Source organism: Hetaerina americana, unplaced genomic scaffold (genome assembly GCF_022747635.1).
Source record: "Hetaerina americana unplaced genomic scaffold, ioHetAmer1.1.p SCAF_62, whole genome shotgun sequence".
In the NCBI taxonomy this organism is placed as follows: Eukaryota; Metazoa; Arthropoda; class Insecta; order Odonata; family Calopterygidae; genus Hetaerina; species Hetaerina americana.
The window spans coordinates 2,196,086-2,223,430 of record NW_027287228.1 but is presented as its reverse complement, the minus strand read 5'-3'; the positions used below and the strand labels follow the sequence as shown (position 1 = coordinate 2,223,430).

The window sequence follows — 27,345 nt, the reverse complement described above, 5'->3', positions numbered from 1 at the left end:
AGTTTTTCCCAATTCACTCTATCAAGCGCTTTTTCAAAATCTACGAACCAGGAAAATACGTCCTGATTGCATTCTATATTCCTCTAGCTTAATAATCTCATTACTGCAATGGCATCACGGATACCTCTGCCCTTCCTAAACCCAAGCTGATCATCCCCTAAGTAAACATTTGCCCTAATCTCTATCCTTAGGTTTATGATCCTGAGAACAACTTTAGCGGCGTGGGATATCAAACTTATTGTCTTGTGGTCCTCACATGATGTAGCCTTTGCCTTTTTCGGAATAGGAACTAAAATTATTCTCACAAAGTCTTGCGCCCAGATTCCTTCCCCATAGATGCTACGAATCAGCCCATATAGCATTTTCCTCCAAAATTTCCCTAAACATTTTAATAGTTCAGCGGGAATGTTATCCACCGCCACGGCCTTATTTAGTTTCATCTCCCTTAATGCCCTTTCTATCTCATTGTCTAGTATGCCTGGACCTAAGCTGTCTTCCTCTACGTCATTTTCTTTTTGAATATCTAGGTTTGTTGGTCCTGAGCAGTCTGAGAAATGTACAGGTTGCGAATTAGCCTCCTTTCCCTCCAATCTATTCCTATTTTCTTCAATATACTCATTAATTTTTCCCAGTTCACTCTGTCAAAAGCCTTTTTGTAAGTGTAAGTGTGTAAAGTGTAAGTTACGTATCCGAAATAGCTCAAGTGGTAAAGGACATCCGCCTGGCAAGTGGAAAGTTCCGGAGTTCAAGTCTCAGTCTTGGAAATATTTTTACACTTGTGATTTGCCTCACTCCACCTTCCCTACTTCTACTGAGTTCGCCCTTTCTGTGTGATACCATCATCCCTTTTCCTTATGTATGTAGGTCAAGGTTGTAGTCCTCCCCGGACTACAACCTTGACGTGGTGGAAGGGCTTGTGCGTTCCGATGACCCCTAGAGCTGTGCTGGCGGGAGTAATAAAAATTGCTCCTGGTAGGGTCACCCATGCCAGATAGGTCGAAGGTTAGGAGCCAGACGAAAGGTAGTCCACGCAGCGTCTGTTCCTCAGTGAGGCGGCTGCAATTGCGTCTGACCTCAGTGGGGCGGCCAGTAAGTGATGGTGTCACGTTAAAAACACTATTGAGGAAGGAAACGATATTTTGAGTCCTGGAAACTACGGGGCTCGGCCCAATCGGCCGTGTGTCGTGCCCGGCAGCGGGGGGGGAGGCAAGACTTCCGCGGTCGTCATCCCACGAAACCCTTGCAAGGGAAAACCAGCAGCAGCAGGACAGACGACGCAGGAGAAGAAGACCAAATTAGTTAGAATAGGAACGGGACAATGATGAGGACAGGAAAATTAGAGAATATAAAGCGAGAGATGGAAAGGGGAAATATATATATTTAAGGTCTATGCGAGGTGAGATGAAAACATAGCGTGGATTACTGGAGTGATAAGTATAGAATAATATACAGCGGTGGGGACGAGAGTCAACGAGGGGTCGCCATAGTATTAAATGAAGAGGTAGGAAGAAACGTAGTCAACATAGAGCAGTAACGGATAGAATACTACTAATGGAGATAAAAGCAGAACTGACGAACTTAGTTATTATTCAGGTATACATTCCACCGAGCAACCATAAGGAAGAAGAAGTCGATAGAATATACGATCAGTTAGAGGACATGATCGCGTGTGTTCCTGCAGTGAAACATTTGATAGTGATGGGGGATTGGAATGCGACGGTAGGCGAAGGAAGAGATGGTGATGAGGAGGGGGACTACGGTTTAGGCATGAGGAATGACCGCGGGGAGTAAGCAGTTGAGTTCTGCAGGAGACAGGGGTTAGTCATCACCAACACTTGGTTTAGACATTACAAAAGACGCAGGTATACATGGAAAATGCCAGCTGACTCAGAAAGATATCAGCTAGATTATATTATGGTTACACTCAGGTTTAGGAACAGTGTGATAAATTGGAATAGATTCCCGGGAGCGGGTGCGGACTCTGACCACAATTTAGTTGTTATGAAATGTAGCGTACGTTTCAAAAAGATAAGGCAGGGGCGGCGAGTTAGAAAATGGAATGTAGAAGCATTAAATGGGTTGAAAAGGAAGGAATACAAACAGGTGGTAGAGAAAATTATGGAGGACGGTAAAGGGCTTAGTACTATCGAAGAAAAATGGGAAAGTATCAAGAAGGGTTGTCCAAAGCCGCAAGAGACACTATTGGAACCGTTAACGCTAAGAGGACTAGGAAACCATGGATCACGGACCAGATGATTACAAAGATGGATGAGCGGCGAAAATGGAAGAATGTACACACAGAGTTCGGTAAAATGAAGTACAAAGGATTAAACAATAAATTGAGGCGGGCAACAAATAAAGCAAAAGAAACTTGGTGGAAGACGCAGTGCGAGGATATGGAAAGTCTGCAGAGGAAGGGTGAAGTCGGTGCGTTGTACAGCAAAGTTAAATCGTTATCGGGAAGTAAGAAAGGAAGAGCTATGCTAACACTTAGAGATAAGGCGGGTAAGGTAATAGTTGACGCAGGAAAGATCCAAGAGAGATGGAAGGAGTATATAGAAGAACTGTATAGTAAAGAACTCAGACCAACAAAGTTGTGGATTTTGTGTTTTGTTGGGAGTAATAAAATATTTGTTTGGTAGTTGTGTCCATCCAAAAACCTACCTTAACCGGTAGATTACCTTTAAAAAAAAATATATATGTATATGTATATTATATATATATATTATATATATATATATATATATATATATATATTATATATATATATATATATTATATATATATATATATATATATATATATATATATATACACACAGGCGGATGTATTTGAACATGCTTTTGAAATGCATGTGTGGGTGTATAGGAGATATAAAAGTATCTAACGAATCTAAAAAATTAACAACATGTGATGTCTCCGTTTTCAAAAGTATTTGAGGCAATTATGTATAAACATCCGGTGAATTTGAAGGATAAAAGTCAGTTGTTATCGAAATTTGCTGTGCGAGCTCATGAAATTTGACGGCACTGAATCTTCAACGCGAGAATTTTCTGGAGCGGATTCTACGTGAATGGATTTGCAAAGAATGTTGACGCAATTAGTGTATTTTACGATTTTAGGCTATGCTTTTGATTGTGTATACAGCAATATTCAAGAGTAATTAAAAAATCAGTGACCTATGGACTTTCAGGTAAAGCTACTGATGCTTTCTAAATAGCCGACCTCGGATTGGGTCCATTCAAACCCATTTGATGCGATAACAGTGGAAATGTGTGTTTACGTAGTTTCAGTTACCGCATGATGTTCCGCTGCAGGACCATAATTGAGATCTCTTTTGTTTATTAAATGCATTAATGAGCAGGCATCTGATGTAAACATTGGAGGGTACGTAGGTTCATACATATCATTCAATTATAAGCAAGGAGATTACTACACTTTATCATGGATTTAATGGAATGAGCATCTGTATTTAATGACAAAAAGGGACAATCAATGAGAGTAAATGAAAGAAAATTCAATTCTATCCATTTAGCCAAAGGTTATTATTCCTTGATAAAAATAAATTGAAATATATGTTGTTATTATTAGTGTGGGGAATTCATTGGGCCTCTATGCTCATCGATGAGATGAATTGTGACAAGCATTCGTTAATTCACTGTGATCCGCGTTTTGGTCTGACTGTTATGTCTGAAGATAATGACGCAAAGGCATGTCAAATACAAAATTACAAATGTAAATGTACGTGTATGTATGTATCATTATGCCTGTGCATTCATTATACCTGTAAATGGTTATGGATACATAGAAAAGGGCTAGAAACTGTCTCCTTGACTGAGATTTGAACCGTGGACCTTCCACTTGCCGGGCGAACGCTCTAACCATACGGCTATCGAGGATCATGTAATTAACACTGAATTCCACGCAGTGCGTTTAAAGGCGTGATTGGGAAAAGAGGCGAATCACCATATTGGTCAAATACGCATTAAACGCGCGAATCCGCCAAATGGCGAACGCATTCATACAAATGTATAAAGTGTCTGCCCTTTAGTGTGTATTGTGTTAGGCAATGAAATATAAAAAATCGGCGTTAGCATATTATTGAATGAGGTTGCCGAAGATAACATTTGCCAGCGGAGAATTTTTCATCGGGCTAAGATAAATGATTTAGAAATGTACTCCAAAGACAACTTAACATGCCGCATCTAGATATTTCTATCAACGGTCTTCAGTGTCATAAAAATATTGACATATTGTCTGCATTCGAGAGAAAAGTACAGAAATACGTTTCGGAGAACTGTTTTCAAATTCATTGAGTGAATTATTAAATGTATAACTGGTATATTTGACTGGCCACTTAAATATATGCTGTAAAAACCAAATAACTTATTGTGGGTCAAACAACCAAGAAAGAGCAGATATTACTGACTCACTTCACAGGATCAGTACTGGATGTTTGACATGAGGATAAACCTTATGAAAAAAATTGCAATTAGATTCTCGAGGAGCACGAAAGGAAAGTTAAACATTAAGTAAAGAGGGGAAAAACTCGAGGAGATTGAGAAGTTCATGTTTGTGCACTTTATTTTGCGGAAAGAATGGAATGGAAGATGAGGGGAGAAATCAGGAAAAAACTGGCAAAAAGAGTTTTGAGAATAAGAAGAGGATTTATTCCATTGAATGAATATGTGAAGAAAAGATTGTTAGAGACTTGAATAAAGAACGCTATGTTTTGTGGATGTGAGAGACCATGGGTAGATGAGCGTAAATAGGTAGGCTTTGAGATCTATTGATGGGGGGAAATGGAGAATGACAGAGAGGAAGCCGATTCTCACGTGGGCGAAGAGATTAGCCGGGGGAAATTCGAAGAAGCTCTTGCATAAATTGGAATTGCCCCATCGCATTACGGTAGGAGAGATCATGCTAATAAAATTAGAGAGATTAAGTGTGGAACATATAGATTTAAGGTATCATTTTTCTTACGTACGATAAGGGAATTGAATAACATTGTCTATCCGCGGAAGGGGGGAAAATATGCGGGTCAAAATTAGTTTGATGTGTGTAACCACCCCCTGCCACAAACTCTAGCCGTGGATAGGTATAGGGTACAATGAAACGCCAGAAAGAAGTTAACAAGAAATGAAGAAAACAAAAGAAAGTCCCATAAATAGTTGTAAATAATTAGCTATCAGGAGCAGACCAAAAGCCTGCCTTTTAAAGTAATCCGAATACCCTTGATTAATTGGTTGAAAAAGAATTCGAACATAACGAAGAGCAAATTTTTCCACTGGATAAATGCAATAGCTCGACCGGGTTTCGATGACTTACTTGACGTAAATGATGATTGCAGGCATCAGAAACAGGTCGTGCTCTTCAACATATCCAGTCGTAAATTGCTACAATCTGTTCTTTATTACGTTCGAATTCCACCACGTCACGCCTGAAACGACTCAATTTGTTGAAGAGTTCGTCTTCCTTGACTGATCAGGAACTTCGCAAAGCATGTCTCGGGATGAAAACAATATTACGATTATTATTTATAATTATGAGAGAGAATTTCTAGTGGATTAATTTTCAAGGAGAAATATATCTATCGGGAGAATTGATGTATGTTACTCATGAATTTTATAAATTACCGAATCAGAGGAATGAAATGGGAAATAGTTATAAAAAGGAAAAAAAACCACACCAAGAGACAAAAGAAATAAAAGTTGTGATATCGATACCTAGTTCAAGAATATCATTTGAGGATAGCATTTATTCATCTGGAGAACCTAGGACATTAGGGCCGTCGATTCCGTCGAATATCGATGCGATATTCTAGTATCGACCATTAGTGGAAAATAGCTATTATTCCTGGCAACGATAATATATTACCGTCGCTTAGTGCGACACCTTGCGATCACAATATTTTGGTGAAACTAAGCGGTGAATTACGAGGATTTTTGTGGCAATTAGTAGGGAGGTGTTTTCGCGTATAATGTTAATATTCATATTATCCGCTAAGTGACTGCCAAGTCTGTCAAAGCTTAACACCTTCGTGAAAAGAAGCCAAATTATTTCCACGCGTCACATTTTATCGAGATGAAAATAGCCCTTCTTTTATTATGCATTCCCCCTACATTTTCGCCACGTCCGTTTGAGGACCCCCTCCCACCCCCTCCACCCACATTCGCCCCCTTCATTATCGCAGCCAGTAGCAGGTTTGTTGGCTGGGACTCTGCCAAGGGCGACCTTCTCATTCAATTTAACACTCTGAGGTCAAGTGGCGTCCCTAATCAAGAATCTCAAGACAAATGAACGGGTGATTCCGTCGCACCACGCCCCCCATCTCCCCTTTGGATCCCCCGTGGGTAGAATCCCCCCGCCCAAGTGGCCGAGGAGTTGAACGAATTCCGATCTAAGAGAATTTGCGATCCGGGCGAAGGGGCTAGTCTCACCCCCCTCTTCCCCCCCACCCCACCCCACCCCAACCGACAAACAAACAGCGGGGCGGAATTGGGAAAGTGGCCCGAAAGGAGGAGGCAATAGAATCAGGAAGAGGAGAAAGGAATCCATTCGGACGGAAAAACTCAGAAAAGATATATAATTACCCCACCGAACGGAAGAGGGATCCTATTCCCACATGTTTCAATTGCGAACATTGTAGCCATGCCTACACAGAATGGAGATAGCAATAATAGTTGAATCGCGAAATGTGATCATGCAGGTATGTATGGTTTTTGGGGAAAAATGATCGGTGAGTGGTGTGCTTTATGCTTGGCGTTAAGATTGAGTGAATGCCGAATAAGTTATTTTTTTGTGGATGAGTTGATTTATTGGGGACGAAAATTATTCCATTGGCGTCAATATCTTGTCTTGTAATACCCTCCATCAGACACTCTATCGTACTATCAGACAATCTATCTATGGTGAACTAATTTTTATGAGGACAAATACATCACATTTTACTCTGTTGGAGTTATCCGTCTGAAGAACATTGAAAAGAGAATTAATTCACGGAATTATCTTTTTATTACTGTATGAAGAGTGGGAAAGTGAAACAAGTAGATCCTTGGTCAACCTTTTTATTATCCTTCGGGAGATAACTATCTGAACCCTTAAGACAATTTGAGATGAAAATCCTTGGCAGTGAAACAGATTTACTGCCTATAAGTATATCTATCAGCGTATGGAAAACAGAAAATCTATCCCATTTCAATGCGTAATTGTGTACTTCAGCAATGGGTAATTGTGTAATTCATACCAATAAATAAAATTCGTCGATTTTTTGGGTCGCTCGGAAAGCGTAGAATATTCCAGAACTGTTGTATCACAATATAAATAAGACTCCTTGGTAGGGCGTTGCTTTTCCGTAACGCTGGTTGAGTTTTGAGCGCGAATTATTTTATGGCTAGATGACAGCCATGGAAACAAGTCGAAGAAAGGAAATTCGAATTGAAGTGAGCCCCCGTAGAGATGGAGTTTAATGGCGCCCTCTCAGCACCTCTCTGCTCTGGCCCCATTCAATTTAATGTTAAGGATTCAATGAACAGCAGCAGTGCATTTTGCTAAAAGTTGTAAATTTAGCCTTTTTTTCTTTAAAAACTCTATTTCAATCAAAATTTATAAATCTCCATATATCGCCTTAGCCTCGGATGCCCTGGCATAATAAAGCGGTAGGCTTATCCAATATATTTCATTTATTCTCGGAAAATTGAAAGAAGAGCTATCAAAAACTCTGTTCTCATACGTTCTCATGCGCCAAAAAATAATATGTGCTGTTTCTTTCCTGATTTTTTGACTGAATGGAACACTTTGTTAGCCATATGATTTTTTCGATTGACCAATTATTTGATGAAATTATTATTTGGCATTCAAACGAAATGTTTACTCTTTGTACTCAAGTCAAGAATATTAGACAAAGATGTAGGATTACGTCTTAAGGAATGCTTTTAATGATATTTTGGCTGAAAGTATTAATTTCGTCATTAATGGCATGATATGCCCAATTTTTTAAATCGAATCGGAAGATTCGATGAGATTCCAAGACGATGAGACTTTTGGGAAAGCAACGCGACCCGCGTCAGTTGTCTGCGGGTCGTTACAATTTGCGGATCGCTGTTAGAATGGACCCCTGTTCGAGAGTTGCGTCACGTCATGTATTCCTCGGCGCTATACAACAGGAGATTTGTATTACAATGCAACAATTTCAGAGTGTAAAAATCATTCTCCTTCACTGAGATTCAAACCCTGATCCGTCGATGTCCAGCCGAGTGTTTTAGTTTCCAGTTAAGCTACCGAGGCGCTCTCTCTCTTACACTTCTAAATTCCTTAGGCTTTAAAGGAACAAGATATTGTGACGAAATACCGTACATACAGTGTCACACAGGCATTCGTAGTCGTGCGCGACGCGCCACAGTCCACGAGGTCCACAGTCCACAGTCCACGAGCTAACATTAAGCTCTGAAATGTTGCATTGCAATGTACATTTAACGGATGGCTCCATTAAAAGTTACTGTCGTGGCATCTATCTTGGAGTAGTATATTTTGTTAATCTCGAAAAATCGGGCTCGGGAGTTGAAGCAGTGTCTCAAGGAATGGTTATCCATTGGCACAAGACGTTCCGGGAGGGTTAAAAGGAAGTCATTTCGATATTTTGTAGATTTTAGTGGGGCAGGGGGTGAACCAGGTGAATTTGGACCCGAACGTGACCCTACCGCGGTCGGATCATATTATTCTGGTCCCATACCTTTCGTGGAAAAATGACATCTTTAATCTATCTGTTTTACGCTTGTTCTCTATAATTTTATAGACATGCTCTCTACTACCTCAGTAAGATGGATATAATAAAACATTTTCAACATCGCTGCTAAAGAGCCGTCCTTCCAATTCATATGCGAGTGAGTCAATCTGCAATTTAACCTTCGCTCAATTGAGTGATTGCCAGCCTACCTGCTCCAATATTTTGGGTACGCAACTTTAGTTAATCATGACAACGTTTTAAAAATCTAGCTCCTCTACGTAATTGCAGGCGATCCCATTTGGCAGTCAATTCAAATTCGTGAGGTTGACGACGGCGACCGTTAACGACACAGTGCGTCGAAAATGTGCAAGAAGTAAGAGATATGCTCAATTTCGATCAAAAACTGCGCGTCTGAATGTTAGCAGAAGAGTGTGGTGTCGTGGAAACCACAGTACATTAGATTCTTAGAGAAGATTCTGCCAAGAGAAAGGGGCGGGGCAAGGTGGTCCGAAGGAGGCCGTTGGAGGATCAGCAGGCAACTCGCGTGGCAATATGGCGTGATCATTATGGCCACTATAAAAGTGACCGAAAGTCCCGATGTGACCCCATCGGACCTCAATTTGTTCCCAAGAATAAAAAGGAGCTGGAAAGGCAGCCATTTTAGAACGCTGGAAGGAACGGTGACGAGGTGCCCGAACGAGGTTCCGGTCGACGTCAGCCAGACGCGAACCGCGACTGGTTCAGGGGTGTGCTCATTTGAAGACGTTTAGCAGTTTGTAATTGGATCTGCAATAATCTTTTTCTCCGATTTATTCTAATTATTTTCGGGGCTGTCTCTGTCAGATGGCGCACGCGTCGTCCGACTGGAGCTCAAGTTAAGAATTCTACTCATCGAGGGGAGAGGGAATTACATAAGATGTTGGCATTTAGGACGGGAGTCAACCAGCTCAACCACTTCGATTGAGGGCAGATGACCTCCCTCCCTTCGCTGAATACACTCACCTTTTATTCACACGAGGATTACCACTCGCGCATGTCTCCCCATCCTCCGAAATGTTACCTCCCTCATTCGCTTCTTTCACTTCATTCCACTTTTTTACACTAACTTTGATGGAAATTCTTTGATCCAATGTTTTTATAAGCATAAAATCGCCGAGCACGCCAAAATACGTCTAGCAATTTTGTCTGTCAACAGCAAATAAAAATCTCTATTGTTGAAACTGTAAAAAAATTTTATATGGCGATATGTGCACCAACACAACAAAACAAAAAAATCGAAAATCGAATGCATATTGCCCTCAAATTTCAAAAAGTCACCTTACTTCTAGAACACACCTCGTATAAAAGGAATTAGTGACAACAGGGCAGTAAATGTTAAGGTTTTGCTACACGGGGTCCGAAATAAGAAGCCTTAAAGGGAAAATTTACTCGTTGAGAGAAGGGGACTACAATGGCCAGGATTGCGTGCTACAGAATCTATTCGATAGTTTTAATAAAGATAGTAATCACCGAAATAGTAAGGATACGTGGAATCACTTCTTAGAGACCACGCGCTCAGCAGTCAACAATTTAATTCTCAGTAAATTTATAAAAGATACCGCGGGGCCCAGATGGTTCAACGCGGATGTTAGGAAGGCATTACGACTTCAAAGGCTATGTCACGCCAAGATGAAAAATATTAGGGATGATATCTCTGGCGACAAAAAGAATGAAATCACTTATGATCACAGGATATCCAGGGTGAATGGCAAGAATGAATTTCGGAAATCATGAAGCGAATTCCAAAGGAAAAGGTTTGCGGGAAATTCGAAAGAGAATCCGGAAGCATTTTGGTCATACGTCAGAGAAGTTGAGGGAAATAAGTCCAATGTTAAATCACTCAAAAATAATAAAGGTGAAAGTGTAACCAGTAGTTTGGAAAAGGCTAACTGATTAAATTCCTTCTTTCAAAGCGTCTTCACTAATATCTCACGGAGTAATCCCGATAGCTTACCAAGTCGTCCAACCGATGCCCAATATTGAAATCCCATATGATGGAATAGAACGTTTGCCGAAAAATATTACGCCTAAAAATCCTCCAGTCCCGATGAAATACCCGTCCGTGTATTGAAGAATAAAGCTTCGGAAATTGCGCCGTATCTAGAAATAACATTCAAGGAGTTGCTGTTGAATCTCAAGGTTCCCTGAGATTGGAAAACGACTAAGATATCGCGAATATTTAAAAGCGGAGACAAGGAAGAACCGAGCAATCACAGACCTATTTCCCTCGCATTCATTTCGTGCATGGTTGTGGGGCATATGGTTGCTCGTTCGACCGTGAGGCACCTCGATAATCGGGAGTTATTGATGAGAAATCAGCACGGTTTCCGAAAAGGTTGACCCTGTGAGACACAACTTGCGCTTTTTGTTCACGATATTCTTACTTCGGGAGAGAGCAATGTTCCAGTGGACGCGATTTTTCTGGATTTTAAGAAATCCTTCGACAAAGTACCTCAGAGTAAACTACTTCCAAAGCTACAGGCATAGATAAAAATATCCGGGGTCAGGTCGATAGAGTAGTCATAGAATGAGTTGGCTCAAGTGCAGTAGAGGTTACTTCAGGTGTTCCCCAGGGAAGTGTTCTCGGACCTCTTTTATTCCTGCTTAAAATTAGCGAAATTGACTCCGTAGTCATTGGTAAGATATGTTTATTTGCCGACGATGCAGTGGTTTACCGTTATATCCGTGATCCTGAGGAAACAACAGCTTCATCAGATAGCCTCATTGCTATACAGTGCTGATGCGGCATTTGGCAATTAAAATTAAACTTAAAAAAGTGTTTAGTGATGAACTTTGGGAGAGGAGCAATTCCCTCCCGAGCGGCTACTGCATCGGAAAATCAATCCTGAGGATCCCATATAGTACTAGCAGCATATTCCATAAATGAGCCCTAACTATTGAGATATAACATTTCCCTTTGATCTTTTTATCACACTTACCCCAGTACTCTTCTAATAAATCCTAATTTTTTGTTAGCCTATCCACATATTTCCCGTATCTGTGTTTTACCCAGGAGAGGTCGTGAGTGAAGGTATCAACCCCAGTATTTAGTTGAGTCGTTTAATCGAATTGTATTCAGAAGTATGTTTGCAACTAACACCATAAATATTATTTTAGAGGACACGGTTATGAAGTTACGCAACTTATCCTAGAACCAACAAGTTTTTTTTAAGCGGGCAATGGTGATAGAAATACTCGTAGGCCATAGGACGGCTACCTTAACCACCAGCATCGCACACATGCATCGATTGTAAAGTTAAAAGGACATAATAATACCTTATTACTTCTCGGTGCCTTGATACAAATAACGAGGGATATAATCCGAGGAATCGGTACCTTGGACAAATGGTGTTGTGTTTCTGAGCACCTACGCACCCCTGCTCACGCATGGATTTCCCAAGTACGAATCAATAAGGGAGCGACCAAATTAACATCTTATTCTGCACTTCCCTCGTTAGTTGATACACGTGGAAGAAATATGGCGAGGTCTTACACGTTTGCTGTAAGCTGCACCCTAAATACATCCACAGGACATCCTCCAGCTGACCGCAAGGGTGTGTGGCACGGGGTGATTTAACACCAGAAATTTAGAATCGAAAATTAAGTACTTTTCAAATTATAATATAACATGAATATGCAAAAGAGTACCTGAATTATGCACAATAATAATTACAGCTAGATGCACTGCAGTCTTTAAACGTGAATTACTTCTCCAGCGAAGTGAGACAAGGTGTTATTAACAAGAACAGTGATCTAAAATTACATGAAATAACCAATCTTAAATAAAGAAGCTGAGATTATAAAAGTAATATTAATTTTTATTTCGCTTAGCGTGGTCAATTAACAGTTCTGATGCCTTAATGTTTGCAAGGAAAATGAAGGAAAATGGGTTCCGGAGAACATGTTTGATCTGCCGGTTCTACACTTTGTCAATCTAATCTTAATGACATGATCCCTCCTGTCTTAGTTAGAGGAAAAATAATGAGGAAATACCATAAAGGATAGAGAGTGCATATTCAATTTTTTAATATACAAATCAATATTATACGTAAATATGCCGATATACGTAATAATGGCGTCGATTGAATAACATCAGAGCAGAGAAAAAATTGATGATATTTAGCATTTGGAATTTAGAATGTGTGTTCATATATATATATATATATATATATATATATATATATATATATATATATATATGTATATATACGTGTGTTTGTGTGTGTATAACATTTGGAGGACACAACTGTACACAAGAAAAAATGGATATCATGTAAAAAGACAAATGCATTGTAGATTGTTTCATCTTCCAACCATCTCTGAGGCATTCTTCAGGTCAGACTGCACCCCGACTCACCAACTCAAGGTGTCATTTTAGACCGACATAACTACCAAATTAATATTCTGTGACTCCCAGCAAAACACAAAATCCAGCAACATTCTCTACCTCAGGTCCTTCATCATCTCTGTGTACTTCCTTCATCTCGTCTAACATCACAGTCCCCTGCCTTTTCCTCGTTTACCTAGCATTCTCCCCTCTATTACAGCCTTCAACATCCCACTGCCGGTCAATACCCCCTTCAATACCTCCGGTCAATACCTCCACTTTACCTGCCTCCATAGGATTTCTCCCAACAAACCTCTCTCTTCGCCCACCGTACCAAGTACTTCCTCATTTGTTTCTTTCTTTGTCCATTTCACCTTCTCCATTCTTCTCCAAACCCATATTTCGAAAGCCTCTAGTCTACGTTTATTCTCCTGCTTCAATGACCACGCTTCCGCTCCGCACATAGCTACGCTCAATATCAAAGTTTTTACGAGTCTTTTCTTAACATCCTTGCTCAACATCCCTGTCATCAACTCCCTCCTCCTTGTGAAAGCCTCTTTGCCTAGCGCAATTCTTCTCCTTACGTCCCTACTACTTTGACCGTTTTGGTCCAAAACACTACCGAGATACGTAAACTGTTCAACCTGCTCTAGTTTTTGCCCTCCTATTTTAATGTTAAGCTTGGCCTTTTTCTTTCTAGAAAATCGCATAACCTTTGTTTTATTAATATTGATTCTCATCCCATACTTGTCGCACTGAATTTCCAATTCACTAAGCAATGCTTGCAGCCCCTTGGCTGACTGACAAAATAAAGCTTGGTCATCAGCAAAGCTAACTAATTTTACGAATTCCCCGCCCACATTCATTCCTACCTCCAGTTCCTCCAATGCCGCTTTAATCATTTCCTCTGCATACAGGTTGAACAGCAACAGTGATAATGGGCAACCCTGCCTTACACCTCTTACTAATACTGCCCATCCGGACTCCCCGTTTCCCACCCGCACCTGAGCAGTCTGAGACACTCCTTTACATTATCTTACTTCACCATACGTCATGCCGCCAGCTGCTTGTCTCGAATTGGGTAGAGATGTGTATTTCATATTTATATATCGTAGCGGGTGAACATTTGATCTACATGGCTTATCATATTATTATTAGCAAATCTATCGGTTAAGGTAAGTTGTGGATAGACACGAACACCAAATTTGCCTATCCTAATATAACACAACACAATACCTATTCATTATACTCTACGGCAAGTCCCTCTTTATCTCGTTATATGTACTCCCTTCCACCCTTCATCCCGTCTTACCTTTCCCTATCCCGTGCCAACCCTTTCCTCGTTTGCCTAACATTCTTCCCTCTACTTCATAGTATTCTCAAACATCCCACTGTCGATTAATACGCCCCTCATTCATTTTTCCTGCCTCCTTAGCGTTTCTCCCAACAAACTCTCTCCTCCACTTTCACCATGCCTAGTATTTCCTCATTTGTTTTCCTTTCTCTCCGTTTCACCATCTTCACCCTTTGCCGACCCCGTCGGTGGTGGGTTAAAACCCTCGTTTGCCATTCAAAGGGTCACAGGTTCGATTCCCGCCTGGGTAGGTTTTCCTCCAAGATATCTTTAACCCCCTCATTTAACAGCCATGTTTCCATGTGTTCGCTAAACTTGCCTTAACCTTAACATCCTTGCCCAACGTCCCTGTCATCAACTCCCTCCACCTTCTGGAAGCCTCTTTGCCTAGCGCAATTCTTCTCATTACGTCCCTACTACTTTGACCGTGTTGGTCCAAAGCACTACCGAGATACGTAAACTGTTCTACCTGCTCTAGTTTTTGCCCTCCTATTTTTATGTTCAGCTTAGCCTTTTTCTTTCTAGAAAATAGAATAACCTTTGTTTTATTAATATTGATTCTCATCCCATACCTGTCGCACTGAATTTACCATACACCCTACAAGGCTTGTAACCCTGGCTTGGGTTACAAGCCTTGTAGGGCGTATGGCTTGGCTGACTGACAAACTAGGGCTTGTGCACTTAAATATTTTATACACGTACATATTAACTCTAGCGAAGACCTTAATTAAAGACAAGTTAATTACAGATGATGTGTGCCTGATTGAACCATCCCCTGCCACACACCATGTTCGTGGGATACCGGGTACCGTTTGCATGTAGAATTCGCGCCACGGTGCTCAGCGGGTTCCAATATACGAGCATGCATGTTGAGGGGGAATGCTACTTCCACATGCCACCAGGAGTGCTACCGGAGGCCATTTTGTTTGTGGTCTGCAAGCATGCGTGAATTGATTTTCAGCCAATTCTTGTATTATATCAGGATATGCTTTTTGAATAAATGTACATCTTAAACTGGTTTATTTGTTTCCAAAATATACTGGTATGTTTTAAATGCGCATATTAATGCTCGTTACATCGGTATATTATGTGCATTACAACCATTTTCCGAAACATCAATAATGAAATCTGACCGATTTCCGACATGACGGCATAGTTTCGACGGGTACATCGGTTTCCGTTATATAGTACTAGCATTGTATGGGTACCTATGTCAGTGTCCAATAAAATGGTACACATGTATGTTTTGAACAGATATGTTAGTTTCAGACATGGTTATGTATTTGAAAAATATTTTTATTCGATTAAACAGTTTCTCATCCATCGGATACCCGAGCAACGAACTGTTCCCAGGGGCCGAGTGGCCCCGTGGTGCATGCCTCACCTGGTCCCGGGAAGTGCCTAACCGCCGACTTGAGCACGAACTTGAGGCGGTGCGAAGGGGGGGAGGAGGCGTGGTACATGGCCGCCCACAGGAAGTTCCAGTCGAGGCGAGTGCGGTGGTTCATTAGCACTATCGACCTCTCCGCAGACAGGATGGGGTCACCGGAGAGGCTGACCCTCGTGCCGAACAGGAGCTCCATCAGCGCCTGTGCCGAAAGGGAAGGCCGGTACGAGCATTAATGCCGGTCGGGGGAGACAAGCTCAGTGGGAGCGGTGCCAATCATCCAGGGGGAATCATTGTCTTCAATTGCAAGAGCATGTGGGTGAGGGTGGTCTACGTCGGGCAGTGCGTGTGATATATATATATATACCATAAACAAGGTTAGAAACCAGAAGGTCAGAGTCGAAGGTGATGATAGAGTTCAACCAGCACTAAGCCCGACGGCATTAAAAATTCACACATCAGGGTAGGGGGGCCAGTTCTTTCCCAGTGCCGATTACGTTTTCCGAGGAAGATCTGGTAACCGAAAAATCACATAGCTTGGTTGGAGCTGCAGGCGGCCAGACTGCCTTGCCCGGGAATCGAACCTGGAACCTCCTTCTGGTCAGCAGTCCAACGCTCTACCCACTGGACTACCGCGACCCACCCATATATATATATATATATATATATATATATATATATATATATATATATATATATATATATATAAGAGCGGAGAGGCCGTGTGCGGGGGAGAGGTGGGGGAAGGAGACGTAAAGGATCAATATAATCGCCCTCACAAAGTGACAATTCACACCATTCTCATTAGCGAACGATATTGAGATCCGAATGCTGATAGGCCATACAGAGCCAAATGAAAGCCATTTCAAGAGTTTTTTATTCCATAGGGCTATCGGATGGGGGAAGGGACGCTAGATAGGAAACATTCACTAGAATGGAAGCTAAGAAAGGAAGACACTCAAAAAGGAAGTGACTCATATCGTAGAGGTGAATACTCTGTTCTTCCGCATGAGTTTTGGTCTGCGTGGCCTTTGTTTCGACTTTCAGGATCTTGATCACGACTTCCTAAGTTGAAACCTGGGTCTCGGATTTTGCAATAGGTGTGGTGAGCAGATTGTTTTCCTTTCCGATTTTGTGTCGATTCCACCTCCTCCCACCTTCCCTATCTCCGCTCCCCTCTAGCCTCTCCTCTCCCTTTCTTCTCCCCTAACTATTCCTCTCACCCCCCCTCCACCTCCCGTTCTCCCCTTCCCCTGGCCCCTTCCCTTTCTCTCGCACCCCTCTCCTTCCCTATTCCAGCAGTCAGTACTTCTATTTCTTCAGAAGAAGACGGAGCTAATTCCGTCGAAATTATCGAGAAGTAATGTTTAAGAGTTCTTTTTTATGTTCTTATATTGTTTGTTGCTCTACAAGTTTAATATATATATATATATAAATATATATATATATATATATATATATATATATATATATATATATATATATATATATATATATATCCTCCCCCGGACTACAACCTTGAAGTGGTGGAAGGCCTGGTGCGTTCTGATGACCCCTAGAGCTGTGCTAGCGGGAGTAATAATAATTGCACCTGGTAGGGTCACCCATGCCAGATAGGTCGAAGCTTAGAAGCCAGACAAAAGGTAATCAACGCAGCATCTGTTCCTCAGTGAGGCGGCTGCAATGGCGTCTGACCCCAGTGGGGCGGCCAGTAAGTGATGGTGTCACGTTAAAAACACTATTGAGGGAGGCAACGGGAAACCACCTCAACTATCATTCCAAAGATAAATATGACGGTCAGTAAATAAATTTTGAGTCCTGGAAACTACAGGCCTCGGCTTAATCGGCCGTGTGTCGTTCCCGGCAGCGGAGGAGGCAAGGCATCCGCGGTTGTCATCCCACGAAACCCTTGCAAGGGAAAACCGGCAGCAGCAAGACAGAAGACGCAGGAGAAGAAGACCAAATTAGTTGGAATAGGAGCGTGGAATGCAAGGGAAATGATGAGGACAGGGACATTGAAGAATGTTAAGCAGGAGATAGAAAGGGAAAATATAAATATTTTAGGTGGATGCGAGGTGAGATGGAAGGATAGCGGGGAATACTGGAGTGATAATTATAGAATAATATACAGCGGCGGGGACGAGAGCAAACGACGGGTTGCCATAGTATTAAATGAAAAGGTAGGAAGAAGCGTAGTCAACATAGAGCAGGTAACGGACAGGATATTACTTGTGGAGATAAAAGCAGAACCGACGAACTTAGTTATTATTCAGGTATACATACCACCAAGCAACCATAAGGAAGAAGAGGTCGATAGGATATACGATCAGTTAGAGGATATGATCGCCTGTGTTCCTTCAGGAAAACATTTGATAATGATGGGAGATTGGAATGCGACGGTAGGCGAAGGAAGAGATGGTGATGAGGTGGGGGACTACGGTTTAGGCACGAGGAATGACCGCGGGGAGAAAGCAGTTGAGTTCTGCAGGAGACAGGGGTTAGTCACCACCAACACTTGGTTTAGACACCACAAAAGACGCAGGTATACATGGAAAATGCCAGGTGACTCAAGAAGATATCAGCTAGATTATATCCTGGTTAGACACAGGTTTTAGGAACAGTGTGATAAATTTGCAAAGCTTCCCGGGAGCGGATGCGGACTCAGACCACAATTTAGTTGTTATGAAATGTAGCGTACGTTTCAAAAAGATAAGGCAGGGGCGGCGGGTTAGAAAATGGAATGTAGAAGCATTAAATGGGTTGAAAAGGAAGGAATACAAACAGGCGGTAGAGAAAATCATGGAGGATGGTAAAGGGCTTAGTACTATAGAAGAAAAATGGGAAATGATCAAGAAAGGGTTGTCTAAAGCCGCAAAAGACACTATTGGAACCGTTAACGCTAAAAGGACTAGGAAACCATGGATCACGGATGAGATGATTACAAATATGGATGAGCGGAGAAAGTGGAAGAATATGAATACAGAATTAGGCAAAATGAAGTACAAAGAATTGAACAATAAATTGAGGCGGGCAACAAATAAAGCAAAAAAGCATGGTGGAAGACGCAATGCGATGATATGGAAAGTCTGCAGAGGAAGGGTGAAATCGGTGCGCTGTACAGCAAAGTTAAGGCTTTATCGGGAAGTAAGAAAGGGAGATCTATGCTAACAGTTAGAGATAAGGCGGGTAAGATAATAGTTGACGCAGGAAAGATCCAAGAGAGATCGTAGGAGTGTATAGAAGAACTGTATAGTAAAGAACTCAGACCAACAAAGCTAGACATTGAAAAGGAACATGACGTAGAGGAAGATAGCTTAGGTCCAGGCATACTAGAAAATGATATAGAAAGGGCATTAAGGGAGATGAAACTAAATAAGGCCGTGGGGTGGAGAACATTCCCGCGAAACTATTGAAATGCTTAGGAAAATGTGGGAGGAATAGGCTATATGGGCTGATCCGTAGTATCTATGAGGAGGGAATCTGGCCGGAAGACTTTGTGAGATCAGTTTTAGTTCCTATTTCGAAAAAGGTAAAGGCCACGTCATGTGAGGAATACAGGATAATATGTTTAATATTCCGCGCAGTTCAAATTGTTCTCAGGATCATAAACAAAAGGATAGAGAGTAGGGCAAATGATTACTTAGGGGATGATCAGTTTGGGTTTAGGAAGGGGAGAGGTACGTGTGATGCCATTGCAGTAATGAGATTTTTAATCGAGAAGAATATAGAACACGACCAGGAGGTATTTGCCTGTTTCGTAAATTGCGTTCATCCTTGGTATGAGTTCCTATTTTTCCTTATACCTGTTTCTATATAAATGAGTATTTGTTCGCCGTTTGGCGGGATTTCGTGTTTGAGTATGCATTAGGCCAATGTGGCTCGTCTCTTCTTCTGGCTATGCGTGCCACGAAACGCAGTGTTCTTATCCTTTATGATGTTGTATGCTTGCTATACTCCTATCCTTTCTTCTTCTTATGTGTTTTTTCTTTCTCCTTTGGTGGGTGAAACAGCTCCCTAACGCCATCTCTTGGCCAAAGAATTGGGGCACTAGGTTGTTTAAAGCATCGCAGATCTCAGGGTAAATAAGTTTTCTTGGATAGCTCAAGTGGTTAAGAGCCTCCGCCCGTCAAGCGGAAAGATTCGGAGTTCAAATCCTGGTGTAGGAATTATTTTTATATTCGTGATCTGCTTTATTCCGCCTTCCCCACCTCTCCTGTGTCCGTCCTTAATGTTTGTTGCTTTCCCTTTTCCTTATATCTGTTTCTATGTGATTTAGTATATATACTAAATCACATATATATATAAAAATAATATATATGTATCACATGTATATATATATATATATATATATATATATGTATGTATAAATATATATATATATGTATGTATGTATAAATATATATATATATATATATATATATATATATATATATATATATATATATATTTTTTTTTTGTGTGCGTGTATTTAGGTATACAGGGTTGAACCCAAAAGTGGTAGGACTGATTTTTTTACATGAATTTTATCGACGATATACCTACATCGACTTAATAATCTTCAAAGTATGCTCCTTGAGCTGCTACACACTTAGTATAACGTTGCTCCCATTCCCCGTACCCCCGCTGGAAATTTTCTTTGGGGATGCCGTTGATGACCCTCGTCGAAGCCTCTTGAACGGCCTTTATCGAGTCAAAACGTCGTCCCTTGAGCTGTCTTTTCATCAGGGGGAAGAAGAAGAAGTCCGGTGGTGGCCAGATCGGGAGAATAGGGCGGGTGCGGCTGCGTGGCAACGCCGTATTTGGCCAGGAGCTGTCGCTCGACGAGCGCGCCATGGCAGAATTTTCGGCACCATCTTGGCGCACACCTTGCGTATGGACAAATCCTGTGAAATAATGCATTGGACGTTGGATGCGGACAGACCCAACTGGTCTGCAATTTCTTCACTGGTTAAGCGTCGGTCTGTGTTCAGCAGTGTTCATCCTCACTCGTCGACGTCCGTCCGGAGCGATGGTCGTCTTCAACGAGCTCCCTACCCTCTTTAAACAACTTTTGCCACTCAAATACTGTGGAACGGCTTAAGGCAGTGTCCCCATAAGCCTGCTTGATCATATCGAGGGTCTGAGTTGCCGTCTTCCCGAGTTTCGCACAAAACTTCACGGAATAACGTTGCTCTAAATTCAGATTCATTTTGTTTTTCGACGCGGACAAAAAACTTGTTTCACTAAAAACGGTGTCCTCACTCAACGACAGCCCGCAGGTAACTGAGGTGGGTGTCGGTCTGTTGCTAAGAGCCCCCTCAACCTTACCCTGCCAGGCAGACCCCCCTCCACCGCTCCGTTCGCGCCAGAGAAAATCAGTCCTACCACTTTTGGGTGCGTCCCTGTATTTATATATGTGGGTGGGGTTAGATTAATATAACGTGAATCTATATGCTGGGATAATGAGGGCGTGTGGCGGTGTATTTTCCACACCTGTGGTCTAGACCGCCAACGGGGGGGGGTAGGGAATGTGGGGGAGGGTTTCCCACGACAGAGTGGTGGTGAGGTCTCGGCTGCCAAAATCGGAACACAGGGGCGGTTGATATATCCGCTGCGAGTGGCGTCACGCTGAATTTAAATACGACGACGTCAGAGCATATTCCGCCACTCTCGCGCCGACAATTCATGCTCCGGAAAGACGCGTGGCAGGGTTTTTTTTTAAAGAGAAGATACCGGACGCTAAAAAAATTCGTCACTAGTCTGAAAATGAGGGACACGTGTCTAGTCTGGTGTATGTGTCTCCCTGTCTGTCTCGGTTTTAGTTGTGTATCGCTGAAGACGGGAAAAACATTTCTCGAAACCATTCCGCAGCTTTGGGTGATCTGATATTTCTCTTTAAGTTTACGTGAAATTTATGGTAATAGGTGCCCTTCTCTTGGCCTAAAACCCTATGGACCGGTTGGAAGGGCTTGAGGGTCCCGTTGGCCTCGGAATACGCCCTTCGGCGCCATCGGACCCTTTGATGCAGACCTCTATCCTTTCTCTCAATGCGAGTTTTTGTCGATTGATGAAGGCTTCCCTTTTTCACAATTAGTTCTGTGAAAAATTCGCCTACTTCCTAAACGAAGAAATCTTTACCTAATTAAGTGGCGCAGCCGTCTCTCTCGAGGGAGAGAAGGAACGAAAACGATAATTTGGAATATATGTTAGCTTCTTTCTTGCAACTTTCTTTGATTTTATTCGCTGGTGCTATAGTGGTGTATGTATATATATATATATATATATATATATATATATATATATATATATATATATATATATATATATATATGTTTATATATATATAAATTTATAAAAACACAGATGTAGATTTTTAGAATATAGAGACACAAAGAAAGGACAATCACAATTTGTTATTTGACGTTTCGACAGCACGGCTGTCGTCCTCAGATTCTGAAGACGACAGCCGTGCTGTCGAAACGTCAAATAACAAATTGTGATTGTCCTTTCTTTGTGTCTCTATATTCTAAAAATCTACATCTGTGTTTTTATATATTTGTGCGTCGCCGAAGAGCGTATATACATGTATATATACTATATACATGTATATATATACACACTCAGGAGACGAACAGAGAATTGCAGGAGTAGGCATTGTATTCAAGAAGGAATGGGCAAGAAGAGTGAAATCATGCTGGCAATACAGTGAGAGGAGTTTGACGATAAGGTAAGAGGGAGAGCCTACAGGCACATTGATAGTGCAGGTGTGTATGCCAGCATGCAGCCATTTAGAAGAGGAAATAGAAGAAGTTTAGGAACAACTGGAGGGAGTTATAGGAGCATCAAGGGGATCGAGATGGTGCGGGGGCTAACGTACTGGCTTCCCACCCTGAGGGCGCGGGTTCAAATCCCGGCGGTGTTGAATATTTTTCAGAGGTATCTCGATCCCTACTTGAGGTGCTTTGTGGAGGGCACTTTGAGGGAGTACGCCGTCCGTCGGATGGGACGTTAAACTGCGGACCCCTTGGCGCCTTTCGTAAAGAGTAGGCTAATGCCGACGCCGGGTTTCTCTCCACCCTTCATCCTTTCCTGTCCATCCCCTATGGCGCAAATGACCTTAGCTGTCGGTCGCCTCCCCTCAAAACTACTACTACTAGGAGCATCAAAAGGGAAGGAGAACCTAATCTTGATGGGAGACTGGAACGCTGTGGTTGGAGAGGGCCGAGAGGGAAGGAGCGTGGGATACTTCGGATTGGGAAAAGAGAACCCCAAGGGAGAAAGACTGATAGAAACTAGAAGGACATGGTAGTGGCAAAAACACTCTTTGAGCAACATCGGAGAAGGAGATACACCTGGAATATGCAAGGGGACAGGGAAAGATACTAAATTGACTACACCCTAGTGAGAACGAGATACAGAAACCAAGTGAAGCAATGCAAGAGCTACCGCGGCGCAGATATAAATAGCAATCACAACCTGGTGGCCATGGACAGCCAACTGCGATACAAGAAAGTCAAGAAAGTGACACAGGAACCCAAAATGGATGGAGTACAAAAATACAAGAAGAGAAGCGGCTAAGAAAAAGTTCACCAGGACCATTGACAGAAAATTAGCAGGGATAAAAGCGGCTATCAGAGAAGGACGATAAAAAGATATGAACAATATCATAACATAAGTTGCAGATGGGCAACTCATGAGTAAGACGGTGCCAACCAAATGACCATGGACAACAGCTCAAATAAGATACCTCATAGTGAAAAAAGAAAATACCAGAATCTAAGGAATCAAACAGAGGTAACTCTTTGCCAGAATTTGCGAACCCAAATCATACGAGAGTGCAAGAAAGCCAAGGAAGAGTAGATATAAAGCTGCTTCGAGGAAATCAATGACAAAAGAAGGAAGGCAAACAGTGAAACTGCTTATTAGCTTGTGAAGACAAAATTCTGAGAAAGAAAAACAAAATACCACAACGTCCGAGATTATAATGGAAAGATACTGACAAAAGATGAAGATATGGAATAGATGGAAGAAATACATTGAAGATCTCTATCAAGGGCCCGAGCGACTTGAACGTGACTTACTTAAAGAAGAAAGCGTGATAGAAGAAGACGAACGGGGCCCGGATATTCTTTGAAGTGAATTCGACCGAACCGTGGAAGGTCTGAAGAGCAACAAGGCACCGGGAGTTGATAAATAAACGGAGAAATTACCAAAGCACTCGGGGCAATGCAAAGGATACCCTATTTGAAATAATGAAAGGTATCTACGGCAGTGGAAGACTACCTGAGGACTCCGAGAAGAGTGTAATGATTGCAATACCGAATTAACATAGAACAGATAAATAAGAAGAATACAGAACACTGAGCCTGACTACTCACGTATCGAAAAAAACTACTCGAATAATCAGCCAAAGATTAGATGGAAGGATAGAAGGAAACCTCTCAGAAAACCAATTCGGATTCAGGGAAAACCAAGGAGCAAGAGAGACAATTCTCAGCTTGAGGGTACTGGCCGTAAAATGGATCCATATAAACAAACCATTGTATGTGGCATTCGTGGACTTGGAGAAGGCCTTCGACGATGTCCAATGGAACAAAATGTTCAAGAAAGTAGAAGCGCTTGGATTGTACTACAACGACCGAAGAATTGCCCATAACCTCTACAAGAATCAGCAACTCTAAGTGCTATGGACCAAGTACTGAGGGAATATAATATGAGCATTAGCAAGAAGTCAACTAAAATCCTTGTGTGCGGAAGAGAGAAGCTGAAAGCAGGAATCACAATTCGAGGGATGAAACTAGAGCAAGTGGGCAAACTAGAGCAAACCTTCATCTGCCTGGGCAGCAGCAAAGCATAGGATGGAAGAAGTTCGACCGATATCAAACAAAGAATAGCCCAAGCTGAGAACGCATTCATGAAGGAGAGGCAATTACTATGCTCAAAGAACCTAAGGCTGGAAACAAGGGAGCGATTCGTCAAGGGAGCATGGCGCTCTATGGTTAGGAGACTTGGAAAATATGAAAAGTGGACAAGCGAACGATAGAGGCATTTGAAACATGGTGCTGGAGGAGAATGCTGAATTGACTAAATGGACGGACAAAGTGATGAACGAGGAAGATGTATGGATGATCAGAAGAGGATAGGACCATACGGAGAACTCTAGGACAAAGAAGAAATAGATGGATCGGACACATATTGAGGCACAATGGATTGATTAGGAATAAAAAAGAAGGGAAAATAGAAGGAAAGATTCCACCAGGAAGGCCAAGGGACTAGTACGTGGGTAGGTTGAAGAGTATTGCACGCATGTGTTTGTAGAACGCGAACAAAAACAAATAGCAAGATTAAGCAAAAAGTACATTAAAGTACTATTATTGAGTTTCAAAGTCATATCTTTCTTTATCAACGCAGTCACCATCAAGGCTAACACACATTTCTCCCAACGTGCAACAAGTTTTTCCATTCCGTCACTGAGAAACTCTTCCGACCTTTCTCGACTCCAGGACTTTGACAGCTGCCTCCACCTCGTCGTCCGAGGTGTAATGATTACCCTTGAGGTGCCTCTGGAGTTGAGTGGAAAAATAAACATCGCAAGGCTCAAGATGGAGGGAAGAAGGAGGGTGTGGAATCGGTTCGAATTTCTATTGGTTTCGCAGGGCCTCTCCAGTTGCGGGGTGTGGGGTGTGTCGACGAGCGTTGTAGCCATGCTGGCGCCAATTTACTGGCGCCAGGCTGCCTTAAGCGCGACAAACTTCTTCCTTGGATATTCCAATATGGTGTGCAATACGCTTTTGAGTGATTCGTCGGTCATTTTGAATCTTCGACGAGTTTGCGATGTTTATCGTCTGTCGCAGTGATCGGACGTCTTCTGCGTGTTCCATCAATAATTATGGCTTTTCCAGGCTCGCAACCCCGAAATTTTACTACCCATCGATTCTCTTCAGTAGACCTATCGACAGCATCATCGTCACCATACTCAGCCTTTAACGGCGATGAATCTCAGCAGCAGTCACTTTTTCAGCAATTATCAATTCGATAACAGCACGCTGTTCAACTTGCGTTAATACAGCACAAGAACACGTCTCAATACTTCCGCTTCTCGAAATACACCGGATGAATGCAACGACCTCAAACTTGCGCATGCGTACAGAGGGGAAATGTTACTTCCACATGCCGCCAAAAGTACTTCTGAAGGTCATTTCGTTTGTGGTCATTTCGTTTGCAGTCACAGCATTTGTGAATTAGTTTCATCCTATCCTCGTACATAGGGCAAGATAAGAAGGACTAAAAACAGAGAACCTAAGAGATGGTGAGGGAATTACCACCAATTAGGGAAGAATGGAGGGCTGCATGAAGCCCACCTTAGGATTGAAACACTGATAATACGCATGTACACACACACACGCACACACACACGTATATATATATATATGTATATATATATATATATATATATATATATATATATGTATATATTTTCCTCCCAGCATTCCCTCCACACCTCCCCTCCACACCTCCCCTCCACGCCCATAACTCTTTCCCCTCTCCTGATCCATAGCATATTGTCAGTCTCTCTTGAAGAAGGCCCCTGAGAGGGCCGAAAGCTCGAACAATTTACCGTGTAAGTGTTCTTTTATATGTGTCTATTCTTTTCTATTTGTGTTATGTTGTGTCAGCCCATTATATGTATATATATATATATATATATATATATATATATATATATATATATATATATATATATATATATACGTGCTCAATGATACGACGTCCTTCTCTTCTGCTGAAACGGATAAAAGGAATTCGACACAACGACCGCCAGACGCTCGTGTGAATTCGAGCGTGAAGACTTCCGTTGACGACATCAAAAACAAAGGACGCCTACGCAACAATCGAAAGTCGAGAGGAATAGTTGGATTGCGCGTGAAAAGGATTCATCATCCGAGACATCAGCATCGAATTCGTATCCAACATTGAACATATTCCGATTGCAGATACCGAAATACGCATCCTTTCAACTGCGCCCTTGATCACAACGTCGATGGGCAATGAACACATTGACAATGGACTCAGCGTCCCGAAGACATCTCTTTGAGCGGACACTCAGATCCAGAGGAAATCATTGCGGATTATTGATGGATAAAATTAATTTCCCATAATTCTTTCCGGTGGTGGCCGCCGTACTGACAAACCCCCTCAGTGGTCACCGCCATCGCTATCTCTCAGGACTGTCTTTAAAAGGTGGGGGGTGTCCCCAATTCACCACCACCATTTTGCCTCTCTGGAGATTCTGTGTCACGTGTCTGTATTTTCTCGACGATATAAGAAGTATTTATTGCCGTCTGAATCCAGAATACAGTGATGTGACACTTGGCAATTAGAATAAAATTTTAAAAAGTGCAAAGTGATGAATTCTGGGATTTATTGCCGAATTGGATCACGCACGGCGTAGTGGAGCTAGATTTGCAAAACGTCGTTATGATAAACTTAATAGCGTATCAATATTAATGGAGGAGTAAGGCTGGGAGCCACTC

The 27,345-nt window shown here is 42.0% G+C and overlaps 1 protein-coding gene across 3 annotated transcripts in view; it reads right to left on the bottom strand.

Moving 5' to 3' along the window:
* Nucleotides 1-27,345, bottom strand: part of LOC139695717 (lysocardiolipin acyltransferase 1-like) — a 128,488-nt gene that overhangs the window by 75,951 nt on the left and 25,192 nt on the right. For all 3 annotated transcript variants that reach the window (XM_071594515.1, XM_071594516.1, XM_071594514.1), the window contains exon 2: nt 15,830-16,034. In XM_071594515.1, coding sequence (XP_071450616.1) covers nt 15,830-16,034 — 205 coding nt within the window. The remainder of the gene's footprint in view (nt 1-15,829; nt 16,035-27,345) is intronic.